The sequence below is a fragment of the Coenobita brevimanus genome, chromosome 1 (genome assembly GCF_032717465.1).
Source record: "Coenobita brevimanus isolate Jiangsu-jjx chromosome 1, ASM3271746v2, whole genome shotgun sequence".
NCBI classification, from domain to species: Eukaryota; Metazoa; Arthropoda; class Malacostraca; order Decapoda; family Coenobitidae; genus Coenobita; species Coenobita brevimanus.
The window spans coordinates 9,294,621-9,312,802 of record NC_136954.1 but is presented as its reverse complement, the minus strand read 5'-3'; the positions used below and the strand labels follow the sequence as shown (position 1 = coordinate 9,312,802).

At 41.4% G+C, this 18,182-nt stretch overlaps 1 protein-coding gene across 1 annotated transcript in view; it reads left to right on the top strand.

Moving 5' to 3' along the window:
• The first annotated feature begins 1,311 nt into the window (after nucleotides 1-1,311).
• Nucleotides 1,312-18,182, top strand: part of LOC145413760 (glutamate receptor 1-like) — a 406,240-nt gene continuing 389,369 nt past the window's right edge. The window contains exons 1-2 of the mRNA XM_080283451.1: nucleotides 1,312-1,352; nucleotides 1,777-1,924. Of these exons, the coding sequence (XP_080139577.1) occupies nucleotides 1,312-1,352; nucleotides 1,777-1,924 (189 nt within the window). The remainder of the gene's footprint in view (nucleotides 1,353-1,776; nucleotides 1,925-18,182) is intronic.

Below are 18,182 nucleotides of genomic sequence, written 5' to 3'. Positions count from 1 at the left end.
TTTCCTATAAAATTTCCATGTCAGTTTTTCCATGCTGCATGGTGGTTTTTCTCACTTTTTCCTGGAGGGCTTGGTGGTGGGGGGAGCCTTCTTGCTTTACTATCCTTATCCTTCAGCATGTAGAGTTAGATCTTGTAGTCATAGTTTTCTCTAACAAGCAGCCTCGAAAGGACCATAAGGTCTGTTGCTGTTTGCTTTCCTGTGTAATCCTGTGTAATCCCCCACTCATCTCTCATCCCCCCTCCCCCACCCAGCTCTCTCCCCTCTCGCATCCCCCTTCCCCCCTCCCATCTCGCATCCTCCCTCCCCCTTCCCTCTCGTATCACCCCTCCCCCTCCCATACCGCATCCACCCTTCCCCTCCCATACCGCATCTACCCTCCCCCTCCTATCTCGTAACCCCCTCCCCCTTCCTTTCTCGCATCCCTCCCCCCCACCCTTCAGTCGTTGCCACCATGTACTGTATATATGTATATTTGCCCCCACTCCCAGAAACTCCTATTTCCATAAAAATTTGTGACTTTTATGCCAGAGAGCTGTTTTTTTTTTCCTTTATATTATTGCCCTGTTTTTTTTTTTTTTTTGCTTTACTTTATTGATTTTTTTTTATTTCTCTATATAATTTGGGTTTAGATGTGGATCACTCGTGTAGCCAGCCATGGAAAAGAAGTTTGTGCGTTGTAACAGCTTTTGTTATTATTATTATTATTATTGTTAGTATTAATAGTGGTAGTAGTAGTAGTAACGTAGTAGTAGTAGCAGTAGTAGTTGTTGTTGTAGTAACAGTAGTAGTAGTAGTAGTAATAGTAGTAGTAGTAGTAGAAGTAGTAGTAGTGGTAGTAGTCGCGGCAACAGCAGCAGCAACAACAGTTATTATTATTATTATTGTTATTATTATTATTAATATTATTAATATTATTAATACTACTCTTCTTTTTATTATTCTACATAGAGGCACAGAGGAGAGAGAGAATCCAAGTTCGCTCCTAAGAAACAACACAAGAAAGACACGTAACACAGAGACATCAGTAGGGTACAGGAAGCACAGTACAGACGTAGGTGTTCCTGCAGGTAAAACACACAGGTGGTAATAAAAACACACCCAGCACGTAACAGACACAGGGCAAAAGAGAATAAGTTAGCATGAGAGAGAGAGAGAGAGAGAGAGAGAGAGACTCTGTAACCTGAATATGTTAAGTTACTGTTCACTCGACAAAGTAAGTAAACAGAGGATCATTCCTAAGTGGCCTTGGATATCCCGTAACACCTCTACCTTAGCGATGTTTTCCGCACGTTATCCCTCAATATCGCCATGTATGCCACTGGTCCAAGCTGTATCGATATTAAAAAGATGTGAATAATAGAGCGTACCTGAAAATGTTAAGGAGTAATGTGGAAAATGAATTAGGGGCTAAGACACCTCCTGTGTGTCCTAGAAAAGCAAGTCCCATAGAGGAAGTGTTAAGCTAAGATGAGGAGGGTAGGTGGGAGATAACATAAGGAGATTTGTCATTACTTTCTTAACTGCACTGATGAAGATTTGGTCTCGTGTTAGGCATTGGGTTCAGACATCTGCATTGCTTTTTAAGTTTGCGTCTACCGCATCGAAGTTTGCCCTATTTTACCTATTTTATCTTTCCTTGCTTTCTGGTTACTATCTCGCCCCATCCTTGAGTGGGAAAGAGGTTATGATGATGATGATGAGGAGGAGGATGGTGGTGATGAGTGTGATGGTGATGATAATGATGATGATGATGGTTCTCACTTGCTAATCTAGTTTTCCTCTGTCTCCCCCAGTCTGCCGTCAGTTCTCGCGGCCTGTGTGGGCGATGGTGGGGTCGGTCCAGCCTGACAGCTTCGATACGCTCCACTCCTACGCCAACACCTTCCAGATGCCCTTCGTTACGCCCTGGTTCCCGGAAAATGTGAGTACCTGCTTTACTTATTTACCTGTTATTGAATTTGTGTGTTTATATTGTGTTCTGGGGGGAGGTGATCTTAAGATGGGACTGGGATTAGGAAAGGAGGGAAGAGGTAGAAGTGTAGGAGAGGATATGAAGGAAAAAGGGTAGAGAAAGAAGGAAGAGAAAATGAAGGAAGAAGTGGAGGAGGAGGATAACTGGTAAGAATATGGAGAGGAATGAAGAGAGATGATATAAAGAAGGAGTAGAAGAAGAGGGCTACAGTACTCATTATTCTTACGCCAGCACCTTCCAGATGCCATTCACTATGACTTAATTCCCTGGAGATGTGAGGACCTAAAGATTATATTTATACTGCAGTTTATTTTACATGTTTAAGAATTATGAAGATATATTTCGTAATAAAGTATGAATGTGATGTGACGACAGTAAAAACAAAAAAAAGTTGAGGCAGTATTACCACATAAGAAATCGTGCCTTTTTTTTAATGACATATTTCATATATTATATGGTAAAGGAATTATGAGACCATATCCACAGCACTTTTATTTCAGAGTACACTTATACTTATATAACTGCTACACCAGATTGGCATTTGTATTGCAGTAAAAAATAATAAAATAATGTTTGGATTGGGTTACGGTACAGTACATACGCTAATACTGGCTCGATCTATCTCCTTTGATTTTCTTTTCCCACTGTGGTATCCCTACGGCATACATTTTTATAATTTTTTTATTAGTTGCCTTGATTAAAAGAAAATAGAAAAAGAAAGAGGACTTTTAGAAGACCTTCGGTACCCGTGTAAGGTAAGCGGGGCCTTGGCTATAGTGAAGTAAAATGTACTTTGATACTGTACTTATATCCCTGAATTTACGGAAAGTGCGACGAATCTGTCTTTCAAGAATCATACCTGCTGGAGACTGAAGGTTCTCTGCAAATGAAGAGATCATTGCTTATGTCAGTTTAGAGACAAACCATTTGAAGAAGGAAAAAAGAACAGGGAGGAACCGGTAGTTTAGCAAATTATGTTTTAGCTACTTTGGTGATGGTGTTGGGAACAGAAACGCTCAAAGGTAAAGGATAGAAGTTTGTAAAGGGTTAAAACGATTTGTGTTTGGGAGTCATACTCGCAAAGGTGTTTGTTAAGGCTGATGGGCGAATGGGCACCATTGGTACGTGGTGATGACAGTGATGTTGGGGTGAGTACGGATAAACTGGAAAGAGGGAAAAACGGTGGAGACGGAGGAGCAAGGTGGAAGAACAAAGGTTAGTTAGAGGGAAGCTTGTAAAGGAGAAAGGGAGGAAGAGGTAGGAAGAGAAAAAGGAATAGAAAGGACGAGAGGGATTAGGAAGAAGGAACAGGAGGAGGCGGAGGGGACGTTATAAAGAAGAAGAAGAAGAAGAAGAAGCAGTAATGATTATGATTCTGTGATGAACGTGAAGAGGAAGGACAAGGTGACAGTCTAATCGGTGTCTCCTGACAGCTTGGAAATTCTGCACTGTTTATTTACTTACCTGTTCTATTCTACGAGTATGTATCTTTATTAGGACTGGGGTTAAGAAAAGAAGGAAAATGTATGTGTGTGTGTGTGTGTATATATATATATATATATATATATTGTTACATAGCCTATGATTTCATCATCCTTTGTGTAATTCTAACTTACCGTATGCTGCATGTTTGATCACAAGCGTGTTCTACCTCACTCCCCCCTTCAACCCTTATAGTAGAGTAAGTCGTTCTTTCTGTTGTTCAGAGCAGGATTGTCAACTCTTTGTCCCCTATGGCTTCATTTGCGCGTCCTTCTTACAAGTTGTATCAAGCTCTGCCGGCCCCTATATAATGAGCTCAGTCTCTACATTAATTGCCACTTAGATCTACTCCTCATTTTGTTCACATCTCTGTCCTCCCCTGTACGGTTATTATTGTGAGTGCTCAGGAAGTTTCCAACCATCTAGCAGCTGTGCAATTTGAGTATAAGTGTTGTTGCATTTTTTCTTGTACTGTGTAGCATAAGTTGTTAATTCTTAGGCCTAGTGAGGTTTTTGTGATTGATGTGCTTTTGTCAGTCATTTTTTATAATATTTTGTATCTGTAATAATATATATTGCATTCACTGAGTATTATCTGGTATCTCATTTTAACAGGGCCGACTTAGATAATTTACACTTGCTAATTTCGTGTTAATAGAGGCTATTGCAGTTAGTCATATATTTAACCTGTTTTTTGCCATTACATTATCCTTATGAGTCCTGACTGTTTTGTTGTTAGTTTGAGCATTAAACTTTAACTTGTAATTTTACCTAACTCTTTTCTTTTGAACCTGGAACTTTACGGGACAGTAGTGATTTTTAGTATTCTCACTTAAAGTGTACATTATCTTTCTCTGTTCCGTAACATAAATTTGGCGACCTCTTATCAGGATATTCAGGATATTATCATAAGGATATTGCTTGATATTTTGTGACTGTGATTTATTCATGATGTCTACTATTACTACGTTTGATGAAGCCAAAGATTTTTTGTCAAATGTGCAAACAGTGTGTGATGTACAAAACAGAACAAAGAATGAACTTAAGCTTGTTGCTCAACAATTGGGAATTGCAGTTCACTCTCATCATTCTAAAGATCAAATTGTTGGCATGATTAATAAAAGCTTGTTTAATGTAACTCCTCCAAATGAGCAAACGCAGATTGAAATAGCTAAGTTACAGCTAGCTCTGCAGGAGCCTCGTGCTAAGGAGGCTGAATTTCAGGCAAATGCTAAGAAGGCGGAGTCTCAGGCTCGTATTCAGGAGACTGAATTTCAGGCAAATGCTAAAGAGGCGAAGTCTCAGGCTCGTATTCAGGAGGCTGAATTTCAGGTAAATGCTCGTATTCAGGAGGCACAGGTACAGGCTCAGGCACAAATTGAACTTGCTAGGATTCAGGCAGACCATGAGTATCGCATGAAACAGGGTGGAACTGGATCATCTAGCTCTGATGATTTTGATGTGGCTAAAAATGTTAAACTTGTCCCTCCTTTTAATGAATCTGATTTAACAAAGTATTTTCAGTTGTTTGAGAGGGTAGCTACAGGTTTTAATTGGCCCAAAAAGTATTGGCCAGTACTCCTTCAAACTGTTCTCACCGGTAAAGCTCAAGTAACTTATGCATCTTTGCCTCAGGATCAATCTGATAATTATGATGTAGTTAAGAGCTTGATTCTTAAGGCCTATGAGCTTGTTCCTGAAGCCTATAGAGTAAAATTTAGGACAGCTTATAAGCAAGATTAGCAATCCCATGTTGAGTATGCAAAAATCAAAGAAGATCTGTTAGAGCAGTGGTTAAATTCTAAGAATGTGGATTCTGAGTTTGACAAATTTAAGCAGATGATTTTGCTGGAGGACTTCAAAACGTGTATTAGTAAAGATGTAAGCCTATATCTTGATGAGAAAAAAATAGATAATTTGTCTGATGCTGCAGTTTTAGCTGATGAATATGTTCTCACTCACAAGAGATATTCTAAAGAAAAAGGGAAACCTGAGAGTAAGTACGTTGCCTCTACTCAGAGTACGGGTAACAGGAAAGAGAATAAAGATGATGTTTCTCAGGAAGTAAATACCAGCTTCACCTCTAGATTTCAGAAAAGTAAATGTACTTATTGTAGTAAGCTTGGTCATACTACGGAGAAATGTTTCAGGAGACAGCGTGATGTGAACAAAAAGGAGTCTTTAAATATTCAGTCAATTGGTCTAGTGTCCAGCCTTGAGAGTTCCCAGAATTCTTTAACTGAGTTAACTGAACCTGCTTTGAGGGGTAAATTAAATTCTCATGATGGAGCTCCTCTTTTGAGCAGTAACGTGGGTGACACTCTCAAGAGTTCATGTGCTAATTTCCTGTCTGATGGTTTGTCAGTCCTCTGGACAGTAATGACAGGACGTCAGTTAAAATATATCGTGATACAGGTGCTTGCCAATCCCTTATGTTGACCAGTGTTCTAGGCTCTAATGTTAATTCCTCTGATGAAACTGTAATCTTACAAGGTGTAGGGAATAATTACTTCTCTGTCCCTCTGTGCAGAGTGAATTTAGAGTCTGGTTTTGTTAATGGTTCCATTATGGTTGGGTTGGTTGAGACACTCCCAATGTCAGGTGTAACTTTCTTACTTGGAAATGATATTGGTGGAAGTCAAGTGAGTCCAACTCCTCAGTTGTCTAGTGAGCCAGTGGCTGCGTCCCAGGATTGTGATGTCCCTGATGTGTTCCCTGCATGTGCTGTCACTAGGGCTAAGTCTAAAGTTACTGGTGACTTAGAGGATAATGATGATGATGATGTTATCCTAGCTGACACTTTTCTTGCTAATTTGGACCACTCACCACATGAGGCAATACCCCGTAGTGTTGATAATTTGTCTCGTCAAGAGTTGGTTGAGTTGCAGGTTGCTGACCCGGAGTTGAAAGGTCTAGCTAACTCTGCTTGCAGTGAGGAAGAGTCAGCCGGTGCTTCTACTTGTTATTATATAAAATCAGGAGTACTTGTGAGGAAGTGGAGACCCCCAACAGCATCAGCCAACTGTGAATGGGAGGTTGTACATCAAGTTGTCATCCCTCGTGTTTGTAGGCAGGATATCAGAGTGGCTCATGATTCCAGTTTGGCAGGACACCTTGGAGTGAGGAAGACTGTGGCACGCATTTTGAAACACTTCTACTGGCCAGGTATCTTCAGGGATGTTTCCTGGTATTGTAAATCTTGTCACACCTGTCAAGTTGTGGGGAAGTGTAATCAGACCGAAAAGGTTGCACCTCTAGTTCCCATTCCTCCTTTTGAGGCGCCATTCACCTGTGTGTTGGTGGATATTGTGGGCCCTCTTTCTAAGACTTCTTCAGGATTTTCTTATGTGTTGACCCTGATTGATATGGCTACTCGTTATCCTGAAGCCATTCCACTTAGAAATATCTCAGCAAAGAACGTGGTTAAGGAAATGCTAGGGTTCTTCACAAAGTTTGGTCTGCCCAAGGAGGTACAGTCAGACCGGGGAAGTAATTTCATGTCAAATGTTTTCAAGCAGTCTCTGAAAGAGTTGGGCATCACCCAGATCACGTCTTCAGCTTACCATCCCCAGACCCAAGGAGCGTTGGAGAGATATCATCAAACACTCAAATTGATGCTCAAGAAATACCGTTTGGAACATCAGAAAGACTGGGATAAAGGTCTTCCATTCGTTGTGTTTGCTGCAAGAGAATCTCCAAATGAATCACTGGGCTTCTCACCTTTTGAACTACTGTTTGGCCATGAAGTGAGAGGACCCCTTAAGCTACTCAAGGAATGCTGGCTGTCGGAGGAAGATGACGTCAACCTGCTGGAGTATGTGATGAAGTTCAAAGAACGGCTGTCCACTGCTTTACAGCTGGCGAGAGAGAATTTAGGAGCTGCTCAGGAGAAGATGAAGACTTGGTATGATAAGAAGTCCATGTTACGCCACTTTCAGCCAGGAGATCAGGTTTTGATTCTGCTACCGGTGCATGGGCAACCTCTTCAAGCCAAGTTTAGTGGTCCTTATTTCGTGGAGATGAAACTCAGTGATGTCAACTATGTCATCGCCACACCAGATCGTAGAAAGAACAAGCAACTTTGTCACATCAACATGCTAAAGTTATATCACAGGCGGGACGAAAATAACCCAGTCTGCACTGTAGGTGTTCCACCCGAGTCTGCAAGTGAAGTTCTCCCATGCAGCATGAGCCTGAGTGATAGTTTGGGGAAGAATCCTGATATCATGAATGATCTCCAGACTAAGCTTTCTCATCTACCTCCCGAGGAAAGGCAGGAGTTTTCGGCATTACTGCAGGAGTACCCGCAAGTGTTCTGTGCCACTCCAGGAAGAACCACTGTGTTGATGCATGATGTCGATGTTGGAGACGCAAAGCCAATTAAATTGCCTCCTTACCGTGTGAACCCAGTGAAAGTTCCTCTCATCCAGAAGGAGCTTGGCTACCTGTTGGACCTCAAGATGATTGAGCCCTGTCAGAGCGAGTGGAGTTCTCCTGTCACTCTAGTCCCTAAGCCAGGTGGGTCACAGCGGCTTTGCATCGACTACAGACGTGTTAATCAGATAACCAAAACAGACACTTACCCTCTCCCTCGTGTGGAAGATTGCATAGACAAGATCGGAAAGGCTAGGTACACAAGTAAGTTTGATTTGTTAAAGGGATACTGGCAAGTACCTATGACTGAACGTGCTAGGGAGATCTCATGTTTTGTAACACTAGGAAAGACTTTTGCATGTTCTGTAATGCCATATGGTATGAAGAATGCACCAGCCACTTTTCAGAAGCTCATGAATGTTGTAACAGAGGGTTTGGCAGGGTGTGTTGTTTATATTGATGATGTATTAATCTTCAGTGACAACTGGAAAGATCCCCTATGCCATGTCAGTAAATTTCTTGAGCGTTTGGTTCAGGCTAATCTTGTAGCTAATTTATCAAAGTGTGAGTTTGGTCAAGCTAAAGTTCAGTACCTTGGGTACGTAATTGGTGATGGACATGTTGCACCACCAGCAGCTAAGGTTCAGGTTATAAGTGATCTTCCCAGACCTAAAAGTAGGAAAGAGCTACAAAGATTTTTGGGAATGGTAGGTTATTACAGGAGATTTGTTCTTAACTTTTCAATTCTTGTATCACCACTTACAGACCTACTGAAAAAGGGAGTTAAATTTGTCTGGACTGATAACTGTGAATCCTCTTTCAACAAACTTAAAGCTATCCTATTAAGTCAGCCAGTGCTCGCTACTCCAAATTTTGCTAAGCCTTTTAAGATGGCTGTTGATGCAAGTGATACAGGAGCTGGGGCTGTTTTGCTGCAAGAGGATGATCAGGGTATTGAACACCCTGTATCTTACGAGTATTTCAGTAAGAAGTTCACTCCACCTCAAAAGAATTACTCAACTATTGAGAAAGAGCTTTTGGCCTTGATTTTGGGTTTACAGCATTTTTCATTTTATTTGTGTTCTGGTTTTGACCCCATAGTCATTTATACCGATCATAACCCACTGAAATTCCTTAGTAAGTTTAAAGATAAAAATCAGAGATTGACAAGATGGAGTCTACTTCTTCAGGAGTATTCATTAGACATACAACATGTCAAGGGGAAAGAAAATGTTATTGCAGATTGCTTATCTAGACTTTAGACAGATTGTTTTAGAGTAATAAGAAATTTCCTTTGTAAATTTCTATTTCTTTGTGGGGAGGTGTTACATAGCCTATGATTTCATCATCCTTTGTGTAATTCTAACGTACCGTATGCTGCATGTTTGATCACGAGCGTGTTCTACCTCACTGCCCCCTTCAACCCTTATAGTAGAGTAAGTCGTTCTTTCTGTTGTTCAGAGCAGGATTGTCAACTCTTTGTCCCCTATGGCTTCATTTGCGCGTCCTTCTTACAAATTGTATCAAGCTCTTCCGGCCCCTATATAATGAGCTCAGTCTCTACATTAATTGCCACTTAGATCTACTCCTCATTTTGTTCACATCTCTGTCCTCCCCTGTACGGTTATTATTGTGAGTGCTCAGGAAGTTTCCAACCATCTAGCAGCTATGTAATTTGAGTATAAGTGTTGTTGCATTTTTTCTTGTACTGTGTAGCGTAAGTTGTTAATTCTTAGGCCTAGTGAGGTTTTTGTGATTGATGTGTTTTTGTCAGTCATTTTTGATAATATTTTGTATCTGTAATAATATATCTTGCATTCACTGAGTATTATCTGGTATCTCATTTTAACAGGGCCGACTTAGATAATTTACACTTGCTAATTTCGTGTTAATAGAGGCTATTGCAGTTAGTCATATATTTAACCTGTTTTTTGCCATTACATTATCCTTATGAGTCCTGACTGTTTTGTTGTTAGTTTGAGCATTAAACTTTAACTTGTAATTTTACCTAACTCTTTTCTTTTGAACCTGGAACTTTACGGGACAGTAGTGATTTTTAGTATTCTCACTTAAAGTGTACATTATCTTTCTCTGTTCCGTAACAATATATATATATATATATATATATATATATATATATATATATATATATATATATATATATATATATTATAAATAACAGAACGGAGGAAGGAAAAACAAATGAGTAAAAAAAAGAACAATCCATACACCAGATTACTGGTGTCCTCCGTTCATAAAATATCTGTAACAGTTAGACTTGAACAGTTGTGGGTTGAATAAACAACTCTGGGGAAGCGAATTCCAGAGAGTTGCAGTTCGGGGAATGAAAGAATTCTGATAGGCAGAAGTTCTGCTATATGGCTGAGTGACATTCCAGTCATGAGCACTACCAGATGCCCGTGTAGCACGAGGGAAGGCATGGAAAGGTGGCACCATGGACGCAACTTCGTCTGAGCATTTGCCAAAAGAATATCTGTAAAATAATGCAAGGAAGGCAACATTCCTTCTTACTTGCAGGGGAGGTAGTTTATATGTAATGACAAGGTTGTTAATGATTCTAACAGCTTTGTTCTGAATTTTGTCTAGTTGTCTTAATGCAACCTCTCCACAACCATTCCACAAGGGTTAGCAATATTCAAGCTGAGAGCGCACATGACTCTTATAAATTATAACTAACTGCTCATCGGCGAAGAAGTTACGGACTCTGTACAATAATCCAAGTTTCTTTGAGGCGGTTTTAGCAAGTGATCTGACATGAGAGATCCAGCTGAGGGCACTGTTAAGTGAGACGCCAAGAATTTCAATACTTTTGGATATGGGAATATTAGTAGCACTGAAGGTAATGTACGCATCTGGCAATATCTGTCTATTAGTAAACTGTATATATTTAGTTTTACTAGCATTAAAAGAGACAAGGTTGTTTTGTCCCCATTCACTGATCGTAGATAGATCTTGGTTTATGGAGATGGCTGTACTGAGTTGAGAGGTAGAGATATTAGACTTTGTAAATGGGTGTCTGAGTGTGAATGAACTATGTAGTGTTGAGTCATCTGCATATGAGTGAATGGGATTGTGGGTGACAGATAAGAGATCATTAATATGAACCAGAAATAGGGTTGGCGCCAGAACTGATCCTTGAGGCACGCCAGCATTAATTGAGTGGAAATGGGAATATACATCATCTACTTTTACTCTTATTTTCCTGTCACTGAGATATGAAGAAATCAGAGGAACAAAAGACATTAGTCCATAGCAAGGGAGTTTGGACAGCAGGGAACGGTGCCATACTCTGTCGAAAGCTTTAGAGATATCAAGAGCTACTGCATGAATTTCTCCAAAAAGTTCAATTGATTGATGGATGGTATGAGTTAAAAGATTGGGTATGTCAATGGTGGATCTTTCGTGGCGAAAACCATATTGTCTATCACTATTTAAGTTGTTGGATCCAAGATGTTTAACAATGTGCTTATTAATTAAAGTTTCAAATACCTTACCAAGAGAAGATGTGACAGCTATTGGACTGTAATCGGAGGGGTCAGAGGAACTTCCTTTCTTCGGAACTGGGTGGATATTGGCTTCTTTCCATGAATTTGGGAATAAAGAAGTACGTATGCATAGTCTGAATAATTTAGCTGGGACAGAGGCAAGTTCAGGGGAACACTTTTTCAAAACAATTGGCGGAATTCCATCAGTAGGTAAATTGTCTAGGATTGATTTTACGTATCTTGTCTGTATTTTAAGTGGGACAATTTCGGGAGAATCAAGTTCCAGTACTGGGACATTCTGGCTGGTATCGTCTATGGTAGAGTTTCTGGCAAAGGTACTGGCAAAGATATCTGCTTTCCCACGCGGGTCATTTGTAATGTTGCCATCTGAAGATTTTAGTGGGGGAATGGAAGATGACTTGTTAAAGTTATTATTGAAAGAATTAAGAGTTGACCAGAATATTCTATTATAATTAGGGTTGAAGAAAGTTTGATTTAAATTTAATACAGCTTTTGCATGATTTCTAGCAATTTTAAATTGGGAGAGTTATATGCTAATGACTTTCGGTCTGTTGCTCTGGCACAGTTGCCATCAAACCATTTTGGAGAGTTCGATCTTTTAGTGAACTGTTGACCTTGTATGAATAAATCCATACCAGCTAGTATTAAGTCACAAATGTGGGACTGGGTAGAATTGGGATCACTAGAGAAGAAAGACTGCCATGGAATGTCAGCAAGATAATTTCTAAACCCTTCCCAGTCTGCCCTATCAAAGTGCCATCGGGTCACCCTGACAGATTCAGAATGGGGAGGTGTGGGAGGGTTAACTAATGAGGCTTTGATGAAACTGTGGTCAGAGGATCCAATTGGTGACAGTACCTCTATCCTGTATTGATCTGGATTATTTGTCAGGAATAAATCCAAGAGATGGGCATTATGGTCAGGATTATCAGGTATTCTGGTTGGTTGCTTTACCAACTGGGTGAGATTAAACGATTCCGCAAACAGCTCGCACTCTAGACCAGCATCGTCAGTCCGGGCAGAATGCAATAACCATTCAACATTTTGTATGTTAAAATCACCCAAAATGGTAATTTCGGTGCGAAGGGCAAGGTTAAGGTTACTCAACTGAGTGGATATGGAATCAAATACACTGGGTTCCGAAGAAGCATTGGGGGAACGATAAATCTATCTATCTATTGCCAGACGCCTCAATCCCGTTTGGGGTGGCCACAAACAAATTGCCTCCAAGTCGCCCTGTCCCCCGCCATTTCACTGCCCTGCTCCCAACTCACACCCCCCTCTCTCATATACCTCTCCACCCCATCCCTCCATCTCATCCTCGGCCTTCCCCTCCCTCTTCCCCCCTCCACCTCACTCACATACACTCTCTTCGTCAGTCTTTTACCCTCCATCCTCTCCACATGGCCAAACCACCTCAGTGTGTTCCTCATAACGCTTCCTATCACATCCACATCCACACCACAACGCTCCTTTATATCCTCATTCGTCAGCCTGTCTCTCCACGTGACTCCACAGGCTCCTCTTAAATAACTCATTTCCACTGCTCTCACTCTTGACTTGTGTCCTTCCAACAATGTCCAAGCTTCACTTCCGTACGTTAGAGTTGGTATCACAATACTGTCATGTAGTAACTTCACTTCCATGCTCACTTCCCTGTTTCTTATCACTGCTTTCAAAGAACCAGCAACCTTTCTTCCCTGCTGTACCCTTTCAAGCACTTCACCCTCCAAACCTCCATCCTTACTCATCACACTACCCAAATACTTAAACGTACTCACATTTTCCAATTCCTCACCATCCAACCTCGCTGTACATTCACTAACTTCACCTCTCTCAACGACCATCACTTTACTCTTCCCTACATTCACCTTTAGGTTCCGTTTCTTACACACTTTCTCAAACTCATCCACCAAGCCTTGCAGCTCCCCTTCGTCTTCACTCAACAACACAGTATCATCTGCAAACAACAGTACAGGGAGTTTCCAAACACTATCCTCTCTCACCAGGGCCACTCCAACATCCACTACCCTACCTTGTACCTCTTTTATTACCCCATCCATGTACAGATTGAACAACCATGGAGACATGACACATCCCTGTTTCAAACCAACTTTCAAAGAGAAAAATTCACTTAGTTCACCATCCACACGCACTGCAGCCTTCGCACCATCGTACATACACTTCACAGCATTCAACAACTTTCCATCTACTCCATATATTCTTAACACTTTCCACAATCCTTATCTATCCACCCTGTCATATGCTTTCTCCAAATCCATGAAAGCTGCATACAACTTCTTTCCCTTCTTTAGAAACTTTTCCACTAAAGATCTAAGAATGAATATCTGATCTACACAACTTCTTCCCTTCCTAAAGCCTCCCTGTTCTTCTCCAACTAATTTCTCTGTTCTTTCTCTAACTCTGTCTATAAGTATCCTACCATACACTTTTCCTATTATACTAAGAAGACAAATGCCCCTATGATTACCACACACTTCTTTTTCCCCTTTTCCTTTGTACAGGGTAATAATTATACCTGACTTCCAATCCTCCGGGACTCTACCTTCCTCCCAGGCCAATCTGCACATCTTCCACATCCATTCTACTACTATCTCTCCCCCATGCTTCAGCATTTCACCACACACTCCATCAATTCCTGGGGCTTTCCCCAATTTAACTCTCTTCATTGCTTCCACAACTTCTATCCTACTGATTTCTTCCTGTCTTCTCACCTCCCTCCTCCCAGCCATTCCCCAGCCACTTATACTCGCACTACTTCCATTCTCTACGTTCAACAATTCCTTAAAGTGTTCTCTCCATCTGCTCACTTTTTCTCCCTTCTCCACTAGTAATCTACCATTTTTATCTTTCACTCCCCTGCTTACTTCACTTCCACCCTGTCTTACTCTTTTTACTTCTCTCCAGAACATTTTCTTACAGTCCCTCCACTTTACACTCAAATTCCTTCCAAATTCCTCATCCACTCTCTTCTTACTCTCTCTAACTAAGCTTTTCACCTCTCTCTTTCTTTCCACATATAACTCTCTCTTCCGCCTCTCAACTTCTTCCACGCCCCTATTTCTCATCCATTCATTGTATGCTTTCTTCTTTTGTGCCACAGCCTGTTTCACCTCTTCAGTCCACCACGCTGTTCCTTGCATCCCCCTCCGTCTTCTCTTCCTTCCACACACCACATCACATGCTGCACATATTTCTTCTGTAAATATCTTAAACACACCTTCCACGTCTCCCATCTGTTCCAATTCATATTTGCCCAATCGTTCCTCCACTTCTCTCTTATACTCTGCCTTTTTCTCATCCTCTTGTAACCTTTCCACTCTCCTTGCAACTACTCCTTCCTCTCGTCTTTCCCTTCTTCTATTCCTCCATCTTACTTGCATCCTAATTCTGGCCACCACAAAGTAGTGGTCAGAAAGTCCACTCCCCCAACCTCTATACACTCTTGCATCCTTTACACATCTTCGCATCCTTTCATCCACACACACATAATCAATCATTGCCTTCCTTTCATTCAGTTCACCACCCACCCTTCTCATCACTTGCCATGTATACCTGTGGATCATTTTATGCCTGAAGAGGGTATTGGCTATCACCAACCCCCTCCCAGCACAGATGTCTACTAACGCACTCCCATTCTCATCTATCTCAGCAGGCACACCCCACTCACCGACTATTCCATCCACCTTCACATTACCAACTTTACCATTCATATCACAAATCAAAAACACTCTCTCATTCCTTCCAAACTTTTCCATGCACACTTCCACATTTGTCCAGAACTCTTCTCTCACTCTTCTAGCACGATCATACACACACACAATCGCCCACATTTGTTTTCCAACTTTCAACTTTACCCACACAATCCTTGACCCAACTGATCCATACTGTCTTATGCTCTTCTTCCATCTTTTACTCACAACTATACATACTCCTTCCTTTGCCCTATCATTCTCACCTACTGCTGCACATATACCCCATCCATACTCTCATTCTCTCACACTTTCTCCTCTCCATTTTGTTTCAGTTATTCCACATACATCCACTTTCGCACCCTCAAGCACCTGGACAATCTCTCTTTCTTTCACCTCATCATTCGCTCCTCTTACATTCCATGTACTCATTACCAAGTCCTTTGTCCGGTCCTGGGTCGCCATCGTTTGGTCAGTCCTTGTCCGAGGCTTATTGTTTGTTTTTTTAGTTAGTTGTTTTCCGGGGAGGGGCACTAACCCTCCGCCAACCCTTTTAGTCACCTTTTACGACAAGCAGGGATACTGGGGGAGTATTCTTGAAAACCCCCCTACCCCCAGGGGGGAACGATAAACTACACAAATATATTTGGTAATGTTTTGACAATTTAGTTTATGTAATGAGTAATCAAAACTGGATGAAGTGAAGTTTAAAATAGTGTCAACTGCATATTGGGATTTGATATAACAACAGGTGCCGCCTTTGTTACGGAAGTTTGTAAGGAGATGGTAACCGGGAAAACAAAATGGAGATATATCGGTAGAGGGTGAGATTTGTGGTTCTGTGAGGAAAAGGGCGAAAGGGGATATGGACTGAAGGAAAAAATGAACTGAGTTTAAATTTGTGGTAAGGCCGCGGATGTTGGTAAAGAATAAGGCCGCACTGTCACTTTTTCGCCGACGAGCATTCCCGGAAATAGCAACAGTCGCTGCCGGCACAGTCGCTGCCGGCACAGTCGCTTGATGGCGACCGGGAGGACCCTGTGCCGCCAGCCCTACCCTGCCGGTGGTGGCAATCCGAGGTACCACCTCATTTGATAGCAAGATTGCAGCGGCCATTACTAAAGAAGTGAATAGAAGGTTTGATATGTTATGTGCATGTAGTGTAGTGTAGACACGAGTATATACACGAGTATATACTGAACGAGGTATGAAGATTGGGAAAGAGAAAGATGAGGAGGAAAAAGTGGAGAAGGAGGATAGGAGGAGGAAGATTTAAAGATATATGAGGAGAAAAAGTGGGAGTGGAAAGAGGATGAGGGGGAACGAGGAATGAAAAGGAGGAAGAGGGAAATGAGGGGCATCAGTCTTGTGAATATCAGATGCCAGCCGGTGACACCATCAACCACACTGGTCACCTACATATTAATCAGTGAGCATTAATACACGTGAGGACTGAGCGGGTAAATTTGTCGTAGGTAAGTATTTGTTGCATTTATGAATATGGAAAAAATGTACAAAAGTTTGATCAGAGAGGGATTAAGGAAATTTTTGCATATGTTTTGTGTGAATGAAACGCTGTTGAATGCTGTTAAGAGCTGTGATGACACTGAGGCTTGTGAATGGGTAAGCGGGTGTCCAAGTGGCGTAATATCAGTATTGGTGTAAGACAGGATTGTGTTACCACCTCTTGGTTGTTAAGAATATCTATGGATGGGGTTAGGAGAGAGAAAAAAAAGATTCGAGTTATGGGGGGAAGGATGTTGATAGTAATGAATGGTGAAGAAGGGAGTGCTCAGTGCCTGATGTATGTAGATGCTGCTTTTGTATATGCCAATGGGAAATAAAGGTTTTCTAGATCGGTGCAGAGTATATGGATGTCTTTGAGCGCCATGTTTCCGTTTTGATCGTTCTATGTATGCTCTTCCAGACGGCTACTGTTCTTCTAAAACCATCAATATAATTTTGTGTTCCCGAACCAAGATAAAGTATCTTGTCTCCTCCCCAGCCCCTTCCCCTTCCTCCTTACTACTTCTTTCCCCTTTATCTACCCCTGATGTTCTCATTCCCATTCCTAACTCCTCCCTAACTTTCTTTCATTCCCCTGTCAAGTTCTCTCTCCCCTAATATCTCACTTGCCTCTCCTCCACCCCCTCCCCTACCCCCGCTAACCCCTACCCTTCCTTCCCTCTCCCCACACGACCCCCAACAATATCTCAGGCGGAAGAAGAGACACCATCAAAAATGTAATTAAGGGAGCCGCTCCAGGCTGGCAAAAAATGACCGTAATGAATCAGCCTGGTTGCGTTATTGTCTTCCTAAAGCCATTTTGTCACCAGGGGTTCCCTTGTTTGCCGCCGCGGGTACAGGCTGTCGAAAAAATGGGGGATAGATAAGTAGATAGATATAGATAACGACGTTGATATCACAAGCCGTACATCCAGCAGAGATACTGAAGCATGGATGAATCACTGAAACATATCTGGACCCAAAATACACAGTGCGACAGAGAACTGAGCCTGGAAAAATAGACAAATTAAAAACATACCTTTAACAGCGAATACTCGTTTCGACTGAACCGGGTGTTAATCACACAGGAAGAATTAGCGCGATCCTGGGATAGGATAACTATGACGATGATATTAATGGTAATGGCGATATCTATAATGATGATGGTGATAATGATGATGATGATGATGATGATTATGAGCCATGGCAGTTATGATCAGATGAACCTAGACAAACAGATTGGTAGACAGACAGACTGACACAGATACTGTAATGGTAAGTCGATTTCAGGGAAAAAATAAGTAACAAGAAGGAGCACTCCCTGCAACACCGCGCCCACCAGCTAGTCTAAGGGCCTGATATTTAACTTTGCCCTGTGACCTTGACCTTCGACAGATTACTCTCATACTCGAATAATTCATTTTTGACAAACCCTAAACCATTCAGTCAACTTAAATTCAGATCGGACCAGACAGGTTTTTAGTTGACTTAGCCTAGTGAACTTGACTTTGACCATTCCCTGTGACCTTGACCATTGACTATCAGAATGGAATCTCGTAATCTTTGTTTTTCTCTGCATCTGATAAACCTGTTTTTTTTTTTTTT